At 58.3% G+C, this 17,025-nt stretch overlaps 1 protein-coding gene across 2 annotated transcripts; it reads right to left on the bottom strand.

Moving 5' to 3' along the window:
• Positions 1–2,808: 2,808 nt before the first annotated feature.
• On the bottom strand, positions 2,809–6,453 carry ZNF503 (zinc finger protein 503). Of its 2 annotated transcripts, XM_012663350.1 has the most exons (3): positions 6,326–6,453; positions 5,743–6,104; positions 3,147–5,035 (listed from the first exon to the last, which is right to left on the bottom strand). In XM_012663350.1, exons 2-3 carry the CDS (start codon positions 6,058–6,060, stop codon positions 3,407–3,409), a joined length of 1,947 nt encoding a protein of 648 aa, XP_012518804.1. In that variant the 5' UTR covers positions 6,061–6,104; positions 6,326–6,453; the 3' UTR covers positions 3,147–3,406. The 2 variants fall into 2 exon arrangements, with proteins under 2 accessions (XP_012518802.1, XP_012518804.1); XM_012663348.1 differs by lacking the exon at positions 6,326–6,453 and having other exon boundaries at positions 2,809–5,035; positions 5,743–6,302.
• Between the last annotated feature and the right edge of the window lie 10,572 nt (positions 6,454–17,025).

Genomic DNA, 17,025 nt, shown 5'->3' with positions numbered 1-17,025 from the left:
GAAGGAGAGAGGAGCGAGAGGCAGGGGACTCCCGGACAGCGGCCCAGAAGCCATGCGAAAGCGGAGGCGCTGGGGCTCGGGATGACGACCCAGCCGGCGGCCTGCACACCGCCCGGGTTCCGGGTTTCCTTCCCGCTCCTCCGGGCTCCGCAGCGCCGCCTGGCGGACACGCGGCGCTTCGCCGGGACTCCAGCCGCCGGCAGCGCGCCTGGGATCCCGTGGCTATACTGTAGAAAGCTGGAGACAGCTGGGGGCGCACCTTGGGGAGCGGCGTTTGTCCCTCCGAGGAGGCTCGCACCTCGCCTGGACATGCAGAACATACTGGCAACCACCCTGCGCTAACCCCGCGCCGCGGGTGACTCGGCTCCGTCCGTCACGTCGGGGAATCCTTTCAGCCCTCGACCCCTGGCGCCCCAGCTCCAGAATTTTGCTGCCTCTGCGTATCTTCTCCGGGAAGGGGGGTCTCATTAAACTTTTAAGGGAAGGGACTTGGTTTTGGGTTTTGTTAATAAAATACCAAGAGGGGGCATGAAGGCATGAACACTCCCAGTTTGTCTCCCGCCAGTCCCAGGCCTGAATCCCAGGGCAGGGAAATTTCTAGGTCTTTCCCTGCCCGAGCAGGTCCTAGCGAGCGAGGTGTGGTGGCCCAAGGACCCCTGTCCAAAGGCGCGAGGCAAAGGAGCGCAAAGCTTGTGGGTCACAGTGGCTGGGAGCTCGCGGCTGGTGCTGGTGAGACGGGGAGCAGTAGCCTGGTTTTCAGGTCCCAAGCCGCGGGCACGGGAGTGTGGGACTCTGGCCGCACCACCTCCGCGAACGCCCTCCCCTCCCACCTGGCGGGGATGGGGGCAGCGGTGTCTGTCGCAGAGCCTGGGGGCCGCAAGCCGTCCCGTCGGCCAGGATTCTCGAGGAACCAGGTCCAGCCCAGACTCTCGTCTGGACCCGAGTGGGAGCGGGGCTTCGGCGTCCCCGGGGTCCTCCTCGGCGCCAGCTCCGGTTCCCAGGGTCTCGGGGCGCACCGGCATCAGGGTCAGAGGCGCCGGAAGCTACCCCCTCCGTAGAGGTGGCGGCGAAGCCAGAGTAGGTCGCCGGGGTTGCTTTGCGTGCAACCCGGGAAAAGGCCCCGCAGCCTTAAGGCAGGCGCTAGGAGGAGGGTGGAAAATCTTAAAGCCACCAACCTCTGTGCACACGGAGGCAGGGGCCGCGCGGCTGTCAGACCCAGACCGAGGGCCGAGGGCGGACTCTGCGCGGCAGTTGAGTCCCCAGAGGCAACGGTGGGAGCTGAGCGCTTAGGGAAGCCCGACACTCAGAACCCAGCACGGCCTAACTCCGGGGAGAGGGGAGTTTGGGGCGCGCGCTCAGCGCCGCGACTGCTCGGTCCCGGGATCCCCCGAAGGGCGCTCTGGGATCACAGCTCCCAAACCAGAACCAGAGCTCGCGCCCAGCTCTGGAGTGTCCGTGAGGCGGCACAGGGTCTCCGACCCGGCATCTCCTCCCCGAAAGCGAGCAGGACTTTTCTGCGGGTGGTTCTGTCGGCGCTTCAGGCAGCTCGGTCCTGCGGCCCAAGCTGGGGAGAAGGGATCGGCGCGCGCCGCGGGGATACGCGCCGGGACCCAGGCCCCCGCCGGCGTTTGCGGTGCGGAGCTCGCAGCCGGAACGGCCCTCTGCGCCCATCTGGTTGCCCAGAGAGGCCGAGCGTGGGCTCCAGGACCCTGGCAGGGCCGGATTTGAAGGGGCTTCCGTGTCCCTTGCCCCGGCGTGCTCTCCTGCGGCGCAGGCTGGAATAGAGCGCCGGCTGCAGAGCTAGCAGGACGCGGGGAAAAGCAGCCTCGGCGCCGGCCTGCCCGGGTCGGACTCGGGAGGGAGGAAGCAGCTGGGGGTGGGGGCGAGGGCGGAGGTGGTTCTTCTGGCCCGCGGCAGTCAGAAGAGAACAAAACTCACTTTCCCCCAAGAGACTAGAGGGTTACGGCGCACTCTGCCCAGGCCGGGGAAACAGGTTCCCCAAGCGCCCCTCCGTCCCCCAAACGATCCCTGCTGCGCGCCTGGGGCGGGGGATGCTCGGACAGCAGAGAGGGACAGCGGGCGGCAGCACGTTCCCGCGGCCCAGGCCCAGGCGGCGAGTCCCGGCCTGCTCCGCTCCCTGCACAAAACGAAACCCAAACGCCCAAAAGTCTCAAGAGGGAAATTTAACAAAAACCCCACTTTCCCCCCTCCTTTCACTTTTAACAAACCGTCTGCTAAGGGAAAACGTAAATAAAAACGAAATGATTGATAGCGAAGGGCACTATCTTTCCAAATTGTGAAATTTCCTCTTTAAAAATATTTTCCCCAAGGCCAACCCTGCGACTGGCCGGACCTTCCAACGCCTTGGCCTCTTCCAGAAAATCACAACAAAGCAATCGGAAATTCGGCCACGGCCCTGGGAACCCACTGCGGGTTCTGCCACGCTCTCTTTAACCAAAAAATAAAAAAAGATAAAAGAAGAAGTAAAACCTTTTAATACATCAAATATACGGAATTTTAATCTTTAAAGCGATACATTGTCTATTATTTTAGTACATGACGTAAACCTTGTCCCCTTCTCAGCGGGTGGACTTAAAAATTAAAAATAGTTAAGTGTTCCTTTTAAAGAACAAAATAAGGCAAATGAGGTTTTGGAATAGAATTGTTTTTCCTTTTTTTTTTTGTTGTTTTCTTCCAGAATACATACAAAAAAATACCCATTCTCTTTCGATGGTATACACCTTAAAAATAATTGCAATTTGAAATCAGAGCTGACAAATTGTGACTTGTTTTGTTTCTTTTTTTTCATTTTTTGTAACAAACATGCATGTAAATTTGTGTTTCAATCAGACATTAAATAACGTACAATACAATCATAGCAATTTTAAAGTAACATTAAAGAGAAGACCTCTAGTTCTGTGGTGGTTTTGCTTTTATTTATAATCTACAAGGGATGGGAGGGTTTGTTTTCCACATTTTTACCCTCAAGTTTTAATTTCTTTCCCCTCCTTTTTTACCTACGGAGCTCAAACTAAATAATGCACTTTTGAACCACGGGTCCGCTTGGAGCTAACATAAATAAATACCAGTGTCCACCGACGCAGTCCTCAGATGAACACTGTCTCAATTACTTTTTCCTTCTTTTTCTATAAAAAGTCAAATGATTTTTTTTTTCAACTTTTATAAAGTTTGGGTGGGGAGGTGAGAGGTGGGGGAAAGGGGAGTTTCCCACCGGGTCTCGGTCGCTGTTCTCGGGTAGGTAGATACGGTGTATATTTTTTTCCTTTCGTGGCCCGGGTCTTCCCTGCCCGCGGGTGTCAGCGGCCCCGGCAGCGCTCCCGCCCCTCCCTCGGCTCCTCCCCTCCCCCCAGCTCCTTTCTCTCCCTTGCTAGCCCCGCCGGCGCCCTCACTGATACCCCAGCGCAGAGGCGGTGGTCAGTCTCTGTCCGTAGAGGGCGTAGGGGGAGTAGTAGGGTCCGGTGGCGGCGGGCACCGGCACGGGGGCGCCGGGCGTGGGGAGCGGGCTCTTGGAGTAGGGGTGATAGCGGCTACTGAGTCCCAGCGCGTGGTGGGGGCTGCGCAGCGCCAGCGTCCCAGGGCTGCCCGGCGCGGCTGAAGTGGGGATGTGCATGTGGCACGCCATGGCGGCCGCGGCGGCGCTGGCCAGAGACGACGAGCTGGGGTAGCCCGACAGCAGTTTGTCTGTCCCGGGGAAGGCCGTATGGGTCCGCAAGTGGCTCAGCAGCTCTTCGGACGTGGCGAAGCGCTTGTCGCACGGCCCGTTGGCCGACACCCAGTTGCAGATGTGGGGGAGCGGGTCGTTAGGGAGCATAAAGCCGTAGGGGTAGAGGGGGTGGCCGGCCAGGGAGGGCGGTGTGGCGCCTGCAGCAGCGGCAGCCGTTAGCGATGAGTGCACACCATGCAGTGGGTGCGTGGGGTACACCAGAGGGTATCCGGACTTAAGTGCCGCGGCCGCAGCGGCCGGATCGTGAGCGCACGACGCGCTGGCGGCCGCCGCCCCGGCCAGGTGGCTGGCGCAGTGGTAGCTGAGGCAGTACGGGTCCCGGCACAAACTGGCTGTCATCACGGATGGCGGCGACGCCCCGGCCAACGGGCTCGAGCCGGCCGGCTTACTGCAGCCCAGAGAGCCGGCCGCGGCCGCCGCCAGCTGCGCCCCCACCAGGCTGCCCGGCTTGGTGGGGTCGAGTGCCACGCCGTGTGGCAGGAACTGGGGCGGGTAGCCAGCGTAGGCCCCGGCCAGGCTGCCTGGGTAGGTCATACCCGCGGGAGGCAGAGGGAACACTGTCTGGCCCGGCTTGTAGGGGGACACGGGTGCCACCAGCCCAGAGCCCAGCACTGAGGAGGAGGTGGGCGCGCTGGGGCCGGAGCCAGAGCTAGAGCCCGATGAGCCGCCGCAGTCCGAGCCTAGAGCCTTGCCCCCCGGGCCCCCATCCGGGTGCTGATTCACGTCCACATTAATCCCGCCGCCGCAGCTAATCCGGCCATGCGCCAGCCCCGTGGGTCCCCCTTCCGCCGAGGCGCCCCCAGCGCCCTTGCTGCTGCCGCCGCCGGCGTCGGTGTCTTTCTTGTCGTCCTTGCCCTCCGGGCCGCCCCCAGCCGAGGGCAGCATGCCTCCCGGCGAGCAGGCCGAGGCGCTGGAGCTCGGGCTGCCTGTCCTGGGCGTGAATGGCTGGCAGGTGGCGCTCGGTACCCGGAATCCCGACTTCTCCGCTGAAACACCCCCGCCGCCGCCCCCGCCGCCGCCGCCGCCTCCGCCGCCGCCGCCCGGCTCCTTCTTATCTGAGCCGGGTTTGGAGTACGGCTTGAAACTTGACTTGTCTTCCACGCCGATGTCGCTCAGCTTGAGGGGGCCTGACTTGGCGTCCTTGTCGCCCGGGGCGCCGCCGCCGGCGCCTCCCGTGCCGCCCCCGTTGGAGGCGACCGAGGAGAGTTTGGAGGAGGGCGAGGGGTCGGGCTTCCCGATCTGCGAACATGTTTGCGCCAACAGCGCCAGCGGGCTCTTCTTGGCATCGAGCTGCGGGGTGGGGTGTGGGGGTCACACAGAGAAAGAAAGGGAAACCCTTTAGACTCCTGGCTTCTGGGGTTCAAATGCCCCTCCGCATCAGCCCACTAAGATCCTCCCCGCCCCGAGGCGCAATTCTAAGCTGCACCCCGCTCCACACTCACCCACAAACAACAAACATTCTCGCCCTTGGGAAAGGCGGCAGATACCCCCCCACCAACCCCCATCAGCATCTTTCCTGCCCTCTCTGAGAGCTAAATGGATTTAAAAAAACAAAATGTTTTGGTTTTCGTCTCCTAGACCCAGAACTACACCCCCTCCCCCCCACACCCCTAAATTCTTCAGAGTAAGGGCTTGGGCGGTTGGCGCCTCAGAGGCTGGGTACGCATACTAGCTTCTGGGGAGCCGAAGGACGGCGACTTTGGAAACGTTTTTCAGACCTCCGCCTGCCTCGGTGCCGAGTAAGTCAGGGGACCTGAGTCGGGGTAGGGGCTTTAACCCCAAAAGGAGAAACAGGTTTTGGTAGCCTTCACTCCCAGTTCCACCTCCTCCCTCTTTCTGCCCTAGTTTTGAGGTGCTGAAGCACTATCCTCTTCCTCTATCCCCGAGCTGAATCACTCCGACCCCCCCACCCCCAGATCCTGAGAGAAAAAAAACCCTAACGCGGCAGCTGGGGTAGTGGTCCCAGCGCGATCCAGGGAGAGGGAGAGGGTCCTTACCTCGATGGGGCTGACGGGCGTGGAAGGCAGGGGCTGCAGGTACTCGGGGTGCAAAATATGGCCAGTCCGTGCCGTCAGCATCTTCAGTACCTTGATGGGCAGGCGGTTGGCCTGGCGCAGGGGGTCAGAGGGGGGCACGGCGTGCACAAAAGGCTTAGTGCTGCCGGCCGGGGACGAGCCTGGGCCGGGGCCGGAGCTACTTCCAGAGAGCGCGCTGGTCCAAGCAGGGTCTGCACTGCCGCCGCCGCCGCCGCCGCCGCCGCCGCCGCCGCTGTGCTTACTGCTTCTTAGGGCAGAAAGCGAGGGCGCTGTGCTCATGACCCACCCGCGCGCATGGGAGCAGCGGGGGGAGGGCTCCGGGGCTGCGCGCTCGCCCGGGGAGCAGGAGCAGCAGGAGGAGCAAGAGCCGGCGCGGCGGCCACGGGCGCCCAGCGAGCCTTCTCGGCGCCTACAGCCAGAAGCGAATAATCCTGGATGGCCCGCAGCGGAGCCGTGGCCGGGCTGGAGGAGCCGGCAGGACTGCGGGAGTGCCGGGCGGCTCGCGGTGTCCGCCTCGGGCTGCTCCCCTGCGCTGCGCTCTCGCGGCCCCGCGCTGGCGCTGCGCTCTGCGATGTGAGCCGCTGCGTGTCCAGCCGGGGCTCTGGCGAGGAAACTCACTTCAAAAGCAGCTGCACCGAGGGGGAGATTAAAGCCTTTGCCGCCTTCCAATCAAATGGGAGCCCGAGGTGATTGGAGGGTCAAGGGGATGTGACGCGTCCCGCGCCGCCGCCGCCGCCAAGACTCTCGGAGCTGGTATTAATGGGCAGCTTTCTCTTCGCCACCCCCCTGCGTGTCCCCTCCCTCGATTTCGCTCCGAGGACTAGATGGACATTTATTCTACGTTTGTCATCCGCCGCCTCCCTCTTTTTTCCTCCTCGTCGTTCTTCCTTTCCCCGGCTCGAAAATAAACTGAAACCTCCTTTTGGAGGTGGGTGCGCGTGAGGAACGGACTGAGGGGGGTGTCCAAAAGGAGCACGGGCGGGAGTGCGGACACCAGTCGGACTGTCAGCTGCAGAGGCGCGCAGGAGACCCGCACACCAAATGTTCTTTCCTCCTCAGTAATTGAGATCCCGCGCGGCGCGGCCACCAGGATATGGAAAGGTGGGGAGCCGGTCCTGGAGGAAGTCCGCCCGCCCGCTTTGATTTCCTGAGATTCGGCGGCAGAGAAACCAGAAACTGGATGGGCAGCGGAGGCGGTGGCTGCTCAGCACGGCGGTGCGCGCCCGGCTCTCCGCCCTTCCCGGCCACGTGATTCTCCCGGACGCGTAGATTGGGGCTGGAGCGGGGGTCACATGTTTCCTCTGTTTCACACTCGTTCTCTCCCCCCACCCCGTTCGTACTCTCCCCTTCCACCCTCTCTTTCCTCTCCCCCCCGTTCTTTGGGCATCTCCACCCCTCCATCAATTGTCAATGTTCCTCGACCGCAATCAATCAGTTATTTGTCAGCTCTTGTCAATCCGCCCGTGATTTATGTCAGCTTTTGTTGCTGATTACAAGGCGGGTGCGACTTGAAGAGAAAAAGAGAGAGGGAGAGACAGAGAGGAAGGAAGAGACCGAGAGGGAACCCGAGGAGGGGGAAAGAGTAGCAGCCTCCTGGGATGGGGTGTGAGGGGGCCTAAGAGAAAGAATGAAAGACGGGAAAGCGGCGCTCAGTGTCAGGAAAATGCATAGTGGGAGGAAAGTGCGCAGGTGCGCCCAGGGCTCGGAGACGGGCGCGCAGGCCTGGGGTGCGCGCCTCTGCTCTTGGTGTCGGAGACATACACACCCTTCCACCTAGCGGGGCTCCGGTCCGTCGGGGTCGCGGAGTTCCGGGCGGCTCTGGGTACCTGAGACGGGCAGCGGCGACGTCTAACATGAGAAACTTCCCATCACCACCTCCTTCCATAGTCCCTCGGGGGCGTGTAGCCTGCGGATGTCAGGCTGCCACCCTGCCGCGGACAACTAACTACCCTCAGTAGTTCCCCGACCCCAAACTCGGAGACTTTTCTAAGAGCCACACCACCCAGTAACCTTGAGTACGGTGGGTCAATGGAGGGGTAAGGCCCCCTCAATTCTTCGACCCCCTGGGATAGTAACCAGGGCTGAGAGGAAGAGGCCTGGCCGTGGGTGTACGGGGGAGAAAGGTCTCAGGCTCACAAAAGTCGCCTCCCCAGTCCTCCCCAGCCACCCGCCCGGCGCCATCCCAGCAGGCTTGGGAACCTGTGCTTCTTGGGGCTGGTCTCTCGAATTTAGTGGCACGCAGAGCTGGGACTGACCTGCGCCGGGAGAGCCCGGGGAAGGAGCGAGAGAGGGAGGGGGCGGCTGCCTGTGGGAACGCGGGTTCTTCCAGGGAAGCGGACCGAGACTGCCGCGTTCCCCTCGATTTGCACCGTCACTCGGGTTGTTTTGAAAGACGAGGGGAAGCGCTGAGCATGCCACCGTGTACCTGGATCTGGGTGCACAGTGTGAATGTATGCCTGTACCGCTGTGTGAGTTTTCAGGGCTTTGGTACCTAGCGTCCGGGCAGAGTTCGAGGGTCACCTCCAGAAACTGGCAGAAATTGGAAGGGGTGAGGGGAGGACACACCCCCTTCCTTGGACCCACTTGGAACACTTTGAATCTCCCCTCCCCCACTTTTCCGCCCCGGCTCTTCTTTTGTTGTCAAGTCCTTTTGATAAATGGTGGGGCCGGGAGCGCTGGGAGCTGGGAGCCAGCCTGTGCCCGCGCGGGGGGCAGGGGCCGGGGGCCGATCCCGGAGACCCGGTTTCGACCGGCGCGCACCCGGCGCTGAGCCGGGTCTGGAACCCTGGAACCTGCCCTGGGCGTGCTCGCCCTCTCCCTCTCCCCTCCCCGCTCCCCTCCCCCCTTCCGTCTCTGTCTCCCACTCCGCACGGGTGCCGCGAACTTTCTGGGGTGAGTTTTAGAATTTTCTCGTAGGCGTTCTTTTTCTGCGTTTTAATTTTAGCCCTTGATTCTCCAGGTTGGCAAACTTCATGAAATGGTAACTTGACTAAAGCCAATTTGGAGAGAAAAGGGAAGTGAGGCGGTGTGCGTTTTGGGCGGGTGTTTGTCAGTGTGAGCGTGTAAGAACACACCTGCACTCAAAGGGGTTTATAGTATCTGTGCGACAACTGAGGAAGGCGAGACGGTGGCGAGGCCACACGCAAGGGTGTAAAGGTTGTCTGAATGATCTTCCGGGAGCGAGTCCCAGGTGCCCGTGTCTGAGGGCGGTACAGTCCTAAGCTGCCTCTGCAGGGCAACGTGCCTGTGAAGCCGCTCTTCTCCTTCGGGTGTGTTAGTGTCTGTCTGTGTCACTGAGTGCGCGGCCGTCTAGGTAGCGACTCAGACCAACTGCAGCGCCGCCAGCCTAGCCTTGGGCCGAGTGGCGCCGAGACCTCCCCGTGAGGCCCGGGCACTGAATGCTGGCAGCTGCAGCAGAGCTGGGGGTGACCGCAGTCCGGGGGCGTCCCTCCCCACCCTCCACCCCAGTCTCCAGACGCGTCTTTCCCCCTCTGCTCTAATTCCAGCAGCTTTTCTTACTACACCAGGCGGCTCAGGGGAGGCAGCCCCAGCACCCAAAGCCTGGGGGAGCCGTGGAGTGGCTCCCGCATTCCCGGGTTTGGCCGCTCACGCTCGGGGGTCTGCGCCGTGCAGCCTGGGCACGGGTCTTAGCCAGCGAGTATTCACTCTTCTCCAATCTCAACTCCGAAGGTCCGAGCGCACGGGGGCGCCTGGGGGCCTCCGCGCCCCAGGCTTTTGGGAGGCGCCAGCGTCCGAGCCTGCGCACCTCCTGACCAAGGCCAAACCCCCGAAGGCCGCGCAGGCCGGGGCTGGGGGGTGGGGGGTTATTAATTACTCTGCGCTAGGCCTAATGCCTCCAACCCCCAGCAGCGGTTGGCGCGGATGTCCTGCGGATTTTATTTGCACACAATGGAAATGATTTGTTTTCTCTAAAAAAGGAGTGGGCATGGCAGATATTTGAGGAGGGAGTGGGAGGAGGAGAACGAAGAGTAGAGAGCTGAGGAAAAAAGTTTGAAAATGCCTTGAACTATTCACTGTCGAGATGGCTAATCAGTATTGAGGCCGGAGGGCAGGCGGGCCGCCTTTCACCGCCGCTTCCCTTTCATCTCGGGCTCGGCGGAGGCGCTCAATTAAAAGCCTATCAGTTTGTAAGTAAATCAACGCCTATCAGAGTTGTCACATCAAACAAAACGATTATTATTGCAGCCCGCCTCCCCTATTAATCTCCCTCGAAGATAATCCGCCTGACAGGTCAGGCCCGGCGAGCTGGAAAGCCTGGCCCAGAGCGCCAAAACAGTCCCGGACTGGCGTGCGCCCCCGGGGGCCTCCCCACCCGGGTCCTGCCCGCTTTGCGGTCCCCCAGGAAGGGGAAGAGAAAGAGCGCGCGGAGGCCGCTGGACCCAGGCCCGCCCCACCCGACTGGGAGCGGGGCCAGCGGGGGACGGTCCCGCGCGGCCCTCGCCGCTTCTCAGGGCGGGGGTTGGAACCTAGCATGCGGGAGCCGCGGCCCGGCCTGGTCGCGGGGCTACCCCACGGCCTGCGCTCTTCTCGGCTTGCCTCCCCTCCCTCTCCATTTCTTTTCTCTTTCTCCCTTCTCCTTTTTCCTCTCCCGCTTCCTTTTTGGCCTCCTACCCCTTTTCTTCATTTCCTCTTCCTTTTACCTTTTCTTACTTGCCAGGGCTTATTTCCTATTCTCGCTCCCTCCTCTCGGTATACCGTCTAAACCACTTCGGTGCGCAGTCACACCCTCTGGAGTAGGGCATTCTCAGGGGCCGGGTTATTTCTCCCGCGGCAGGGTCGCCTCGGGAGTGTGTGCAATTCCCGGACACTCATGACAAATTCCTCCCTAATTTCTCTTCAAGCAGGGGCTCTTAGAAACTCTTCGCCTGTTTAAGGTTTGGGTGCGTTTGGAGGGGTGAAAGGAAAAGAGAGAGACTGGGGCAGTGATACGGGTGGGCAATTGCAAGCGCTCTATTCTGGAATTAGTATTTGGTCTTGGAATTTTACAGCTGCAACGTTGCGGACATCACCGTTGGCATTGCCTGGGCTTTGCAAATACGTGGAGACCTATGGGGCATCCGGGCCTCAGTACTAAGTATGTGAGGGGCTACCTAATATTTCATGAGTAACTACACCCCAATGACTGCTTCTGTTCTCAAATTCGAGCCCCAAGGGTCGGGTGGGGCCTGGTTCCTGGAGGACGCAGAAATCGTGGCCTTGTTCCCTGTGGCCTCCTCTTGGCGCTTTGGGATGCCTTGGGAACGAGCTTGAACCGCCCTTTTCTGCGCTCTTCCTCCAAATCTATAGACCCAAGTGGCCACTGCTGGAGCTGGGTGGAGCCAGGATTGAAGGGTGGCTTAAGTGTCTGAGGGGGAAGGGCCGCCCGCGGGCCCCGAGGCCCTGCTACCTTATGTACCATGCGGGGTTCAGCGCCTGGCGAAGGCTTTTTTTTCTACGCCTGCATACCGGAGAACCCCCAAGGCGCTGCGTGTTGGGCGTCGGGGTCTAGCCTCTCCCAGCAGTCACGCCAGGCCAAGGCCGCAGGTATTGAATAGAGCACACCTCAGCGTGCTTGGCAAACCGGGCTACAGGACACCACACAGGGTTCCCGAAAATCATTCTGTTTGTCTGCACTCTCCACAGCCGATCTTGTAGGAATATTTATTTCTATGCCCAGAAATATTGTATTGATGCAGTGGCTCAGTTACCTTCGCGCCTGATTATCTTAAATGTATTTATTTTACTTCTGCCATGCCGCACATATTTAAAGAGCTGTAGATACCGCACCCCTCCACAATGCGGGACTCACTCTGGCTACAGGAAATATTTGCTGGGTGGTTATTTGGACATAAGTTCTATCTCGAACCCAGATTGACACCCAAGCAGGGGCTATAAAAAGATACTTGCTCTGGAATTTTTCCTGTTTAACTATATGTGCACACATGGACAATTTAAGAATATTTTATGTCCCTCTCTAGATCTAAATATTCAGATGTGTTATGTTACATGCCTTGAAGCTGAAAGCAATCAGTAGTGTTCATACTGGACATGGAGCGGTTTGTATCATTTTCATCTCCCCGCACTTACATAGGAATCTCGATCTAATAAATTCAACCTTGTCATTTTTAGAATCGACAAGATTTCTCCGGCTGTCGTTTGCGTTGCATTTATCCGAATAAATGCAGCTCGGAGGCATCAGGCAGGAAACGGCTCCTGGCTCGCTTGCAGGCAGATGCCTCGGCCCAGCGCAGGACGCGAGGTGGCTCCTCGTGCTGCGGCGGCTGCGGGTCCGGCCTTTGAGGACGTCTGGACGAGTTGCAGCCCCAGGTCCAGTGGTTTCTCGCTGCCCAGCAGTGCCTGGCACCTCCCACCTCTGCCGGTGCTTTGGAAACGCGCCTGGCCAAGTCTGTCCGCGGCGAAACTGAAAGCAAATTCCTCTGCAGAGGTAGCCCGAACTTTCTCCGACGCAAGTTAGCAACAGAGATTGAGTGGAGGCTCTTGAAGGACAGTGCGCCAGTGTGAGCGCGTGCGGGGTGGGGCGGAGGAAGGGGAGTGAAGAGGGCACCTCCTGGCAGGGCCGAGGCGAAACGCTAGGGAAGGCGCCTCGTCTTCCTTATTTCTGGGCAACTCCTATGCCCCTTATGGTAAAAATAGTTTCCAAGCTGCCTCTGACGCCCAGGATGTGTTTGTAGGGATCACAGTGGGGAAAGAGGCGGCTTTGGAAAAGTCGCCAAAAGAGCTTTACCCAGAATGGTCCACCCGGCGGGGTTCAGGAAAGCTTGAAACCAGCTGGCTTCCTTCGGGGCGGAATGGCCTAGAATCGGCCTGAGTAACCAAGTCCCTAACCACTTCTCTGCCCTCACCTCGATCCAGGGTTTAAATAACCTACCACCGCTTGCGCTGCAAACTTCCCCGCGCGGTCGGCGGGCGAGGCCCGGACGCAGAGGGGGCCCACAAGACCGCTCCTCCGTGCGCTGGGCCCCAGCCCTGAGAGAGGCGTGAGCGGAGGTGGGAGGACTAGTGTGGTTTCCGCTCCCCTTGGCTCGCCCAGACCCCTCATGGCAGATCCCCCAACTCCCGGGAGCTGGCGCTTCCCCCTGAGAGCCACAATCTTGGGGGGCCGGCTAGGGCGCAAAGTGCGCGCGCGGGCCCGCGCGGGGGCGGCCGCCAGTCTCTCTCCGCGGGGCCTGTCGCCGGGCCGGCCACGGCGGGTGAGTGATGAGGGCAGAGAAGGGCGCCCATAAATCGCGGGTGTCAGGGCGAAAAACTCTCTTTATTGTCTGCGTGATGGATGGGCCCGGGGACGAGACACCAAATACTTCGTATCGCCTTTAAATGGGAACACATTTTCCGCGGCCATAATTCATGTTTTTTAAATAGAAAGTTTGAAATGTTGCCTATATTTCACCGGCCCTGACATATTTATGAATCGCTCCCTGCATGCAAATATCATTATTTAAAGCGCCGGGGAGAGCGCGGGGGAGGGGAGGAGGCGCGGCCCCCAGGGCGTGGGGGTGGTGAGCCGGGGAAATGTCGGTGGAGGGGGGCTCTCTCCCTAAAGGGCAGATGATAAGGCGCGGGGAAAAGCCGTATCCGGAAACCGAGCGCACCCTGGGGCTTCCCTCCCGCCAGTAGACCCCGCAAGCCCGCCTGGGGAAGTTTTCGCCGCTTGAGCCCGAAGACAAGCCTCCGTCCCCTGCCAGGAGACCAGGCAATATTTTGCGTCCCTCTCCGAGGCCATGATCTAAGCTGAAGCCACCTTTTTTCCAAGTTTAAAAAAAAAAAAAGAATTTAACAAACTCAAATAATAATAACCCAACATGTTTCGTGTTCTTTGCCATTGCATCGATTTTATTGATTTTCATTCTGCAAACCTGGGATTGTGCGCGCCCAGGCGGGGTGGCTGTCAAAACCCAGTCACCTCAGGGAGTGGGTGGGGGACAATCCTCCAACACCGCGGCCCCGACCCGCCCTCACCAAGCAGCTCACCACCTCCCAGGCACAACGGAGCCTGCGCAGGACGCTAGGACACAAATGACCCGGCCCCCAAGCTCCGGGGGCTTCAGTCCCGCCCCTCCTTCTCCCCAGTGCACTGCAGCACTTCCCTCGTCCGCGTCCGCCCTCCCGGATCACCCACTGTCAGTACCAACGCTGTTTAAAAAAAAAAAAAAGCCGGGCACGTGCAGTCGGCTTCTCCTCTGCCCATCCGGCGCAGGAGGCGCCCACGCCTGCACCGTCGCTTGCCGAGACTTTACCTGTGCAATCCCCCGCGGCGCCCCCGTGGCCGCGCCGGTAACAGAGAAATGGAAGGGAGGGCTTGGGAGTGGGAGGGGCAGAGAACACCGCCCGACAGCCAGGTGTGCGCACCCAGGGCCTCCTCTCCGTACGGCTGCTGGGGCCCTGGCCGAACCAGCTCCGGTAGCCGAATTGCGGCGAGGAGAGCGGACCAGGGGAGGGGCGAGGGGAACCGGCCTCCGGAGGGAGGGGCGGGCCCAGCGGCACTTCCGCTGGGGGTGGGGCTGAGGGCTGATACGCAGGCCCCGCCCCTCCACGCCGGCCCGCCTCCGGCCCGCCGAGCTCCGCCCCCGCTAGTGAGGCTGCAGGATCTCATGCCTGGGCCAGAGGCCTGGCGCTTAAGCTCGGTTTTGCGGGGAGTGGCGGTGGGCAGCTCCCTTTTCCCCATCTGGGGGCTCTTTCTTTTTCAGTCATAGGAACAGAAGCATCTACACACTAGCAATCCAGGCCCAAACTTGCATGTAAGATTTGCTCAAACTTCGGTCATTTGGAATCCTGAGACTGCCTGGGCCAGAGGCTCTCAGACTTTCTCTGGGATCCGACTAGATGTCAGGAATACAGTCCGTGTTCATGGGGTCCCACTTATCTTTTCAGGAGGAACAAAACAGAAACTAACACTTTTTGACTGTTCATTTTGTGCCAGGTGCTATCTAAGAACTTTGTATGAATTATGTCCTCACAGCAACTCTCTAAGGTAGGTACAATGAATGCCCTTTTTTATAGATAAAATCACTGAGGCACGGAAAGAAGAAATCGGCCTTGACTTATCCACATCGCATCCATATCCTCATCCCTTCTTTTTTTCTGTTCCCCAGCATCCCAACCCATTACTCTGGGAGAGTGTTGGGGCTGGGGGGGATTTTAGTTCCCTGACACGGAGATTGTCGGCCTATTGGCCATAGCCACTTGCAGTGGGAGGGCGCATGTGCAGAGGAGAAGAAAGGTGCGATGGGACGGATTCAACTCAGCCTGTGGCGGCTCCCAGCCTAATGGGCCGACAGGGCCATTGAGCTTCCTCTGTTGTTTCTCTGTGGTCCCCGCTGAAGCCAGAGTGCTTTTTCTTAAAAAAAGCAAATCAGACCATGTTTCTCTTCTGCTTAAAAGCATCTGGGTTTCCATTGTTCTTAGGATCAAGTTGAGCCTGCCTCCCATGGCTGGCGGTAGTGGCTTGATCTGCCCCAGCTTGCCTTTCTGCCTTCCTCTGCCTCCTTCTCCCCTCCCCCCAGCGCCTGCTATCCAGGGCTTCCTTTTGGTTCCCTGGATGTGCCATGCTACTTCCCACCTCAAGGGCTTTGCTGATGCTTTTCCTTCTGTCTGGAATGACTTTCTGTTCTTCTCCCACCTGGTTCACTCCTCCTCTTCCTTCAGGCCTCAGTTTATGGTTCACTTCCCTGCATCCTCCCACCTCCTGTAACCCTCTCCCAGAATAGGATTTCCTGTTGAGAGTCTGTCTCCTTCATTGGCTGGGAAACTCCCAGGGGACAGGACTGGAGCTGCTCCTTCAAGGAATGAATGAAGAAAGAGCCTTTATATACACCATCAACTATGGCGAATGAATGAATGATTACTTATGGGGTTCACTGCACTTCTGGGGGCCACCAATAGGTATTCTCTATAGTCCCACATCCCAAGGTGTTTTCAGTTTAATGAGGAAGATAACACAAATCCCGTGAAAAGATATAATGATCATTTTGGATGTCTTTATTGCAAATGTCAAATAAATGGATGCTGGAGGAGGTTGGAGAAGAGAAATACCTATGGTTCGACAGCCATTTATTCAGGCTTTCAACGTGTAAGATGTGTTGGTTGACACAATTTAATGGAAAAACATGCCCCCTCATGACCACTCTTCCCAATATTCAGGCATGTGCGTCCCAAGGCTCTAGCCTGGGCCCCCTTTCCTCTTCTTCACATTTATTGCTGGCACAGTTCAGTTCTTATTAGTTTCTGACTGAGCTGCTGCTATAGGAACCTTCTAATTGTGCCTATCCTCAGCCTCTCCTGCCTCTAATTCATCGTACATACTCCTGCCAGGTTAGTTTTCCTGACCACATGGTTGCCTTGCTCAAAAATCTGCAGTGGTTGCCCACTGTCCACATGTAACAGTTGACTCTTCATAATCTACTTCTAAACTACTTTTTGAAAGCTGTAAATTGCATCCCAAGATTACAAAAGAAACATGTTCCCTTCAACCAGCAAAACATTCAAAGGTATACAAAGAAAAACCTTGACCGTCTTCCACACCTCCTCGCCACTTCCCACCAGGTCTGCAAGTCTCCACATCCAGTGTTAATGTCCTGGAGTGCACCTTCTACCCCCTCACCTGCTCGGTGCTCGTATAAACTGTGCTCATATAAACTATACTCATATATGTGGGGCTGTTATGTTATTGCTTATTTATATAAAAAAAGATTATATTGGGGGTCTCTGCAACTTGTTCATTCTTTCTTGAAAATAAATGGGTAGGTCTGTAGATATAGAGCTAATTCATTTTTTAGCTACATAGTATTTCATAGGATGTATATACTACAACTTACTCAACCACTCCCCTATTAATGGGCATATAGGTTGTTACTAGTGTTTTTTGACTAATAAAATTTCTTGTGTCTATATGCTTACAATCAGTGATTTTATCTCTGTAGGATAGATTACCAAAAGTACAGCTACCTACACATCAGCCAAATCAAGTTTCTTTGTTCTCCTCACATGTCCTGTGTTTTTCCATTCCTTCTGTCTCCTCTCCTGGAAAGCCCTTGTCCCCAGTGTTTGTGTGTCCAACTTCCAATCCTGCAATGACCAAATCTGATCCCAGAATTTAGATCTGTGGTCCAATATCCACCTCCTTCCTTCTTCCTCACCTTAACATTGTAGTAATGTACCAGGCCCAGGCGGTGCTTCGTGATTGGCATAGACCAATCATGACAATCCTGTTTTCATCTCTCCTAACCA

The sequence above is a fragment of the Propithecus coquereli genome, unplaced genomic scaffold (genome assembly GCF_000956105.1).
Source record: "Propithecus coquereli isolate 6110/MARCELLA unplaced genomic scaffold, Pcoq_1.0 Scaffold80, whole genome shotgun sequence".
NCBI lineage: Eukaryota > Metazoa > Chordata > Mammalia > Primates > Indriidae > Propithecus > Propithecus coquereli.
The sequence above is the reverse complement of the archived record's forward strand: the minus strand, read 5'-3'. Positions and strand labels throughout refer to the sequence as shown.

Bases quoted from the DNA above. Each gene is read 5' to 3' on its own strand.
- ZNF503 (XM_012663350.1), bottom strand. From the start codon at position 6,060: ATGAGCACAGCGCCCTCGCTTTCTGCCCTAAGAAGCAGTAAGCACAGC. The intron at 5,036-5,742 runs GTAAGGACCCTC...CCCACCCCGCAG, and splicing joins CGCCCGTCAGCCCCATCGAG to CTCGATGCCAAGAAGAGCCC.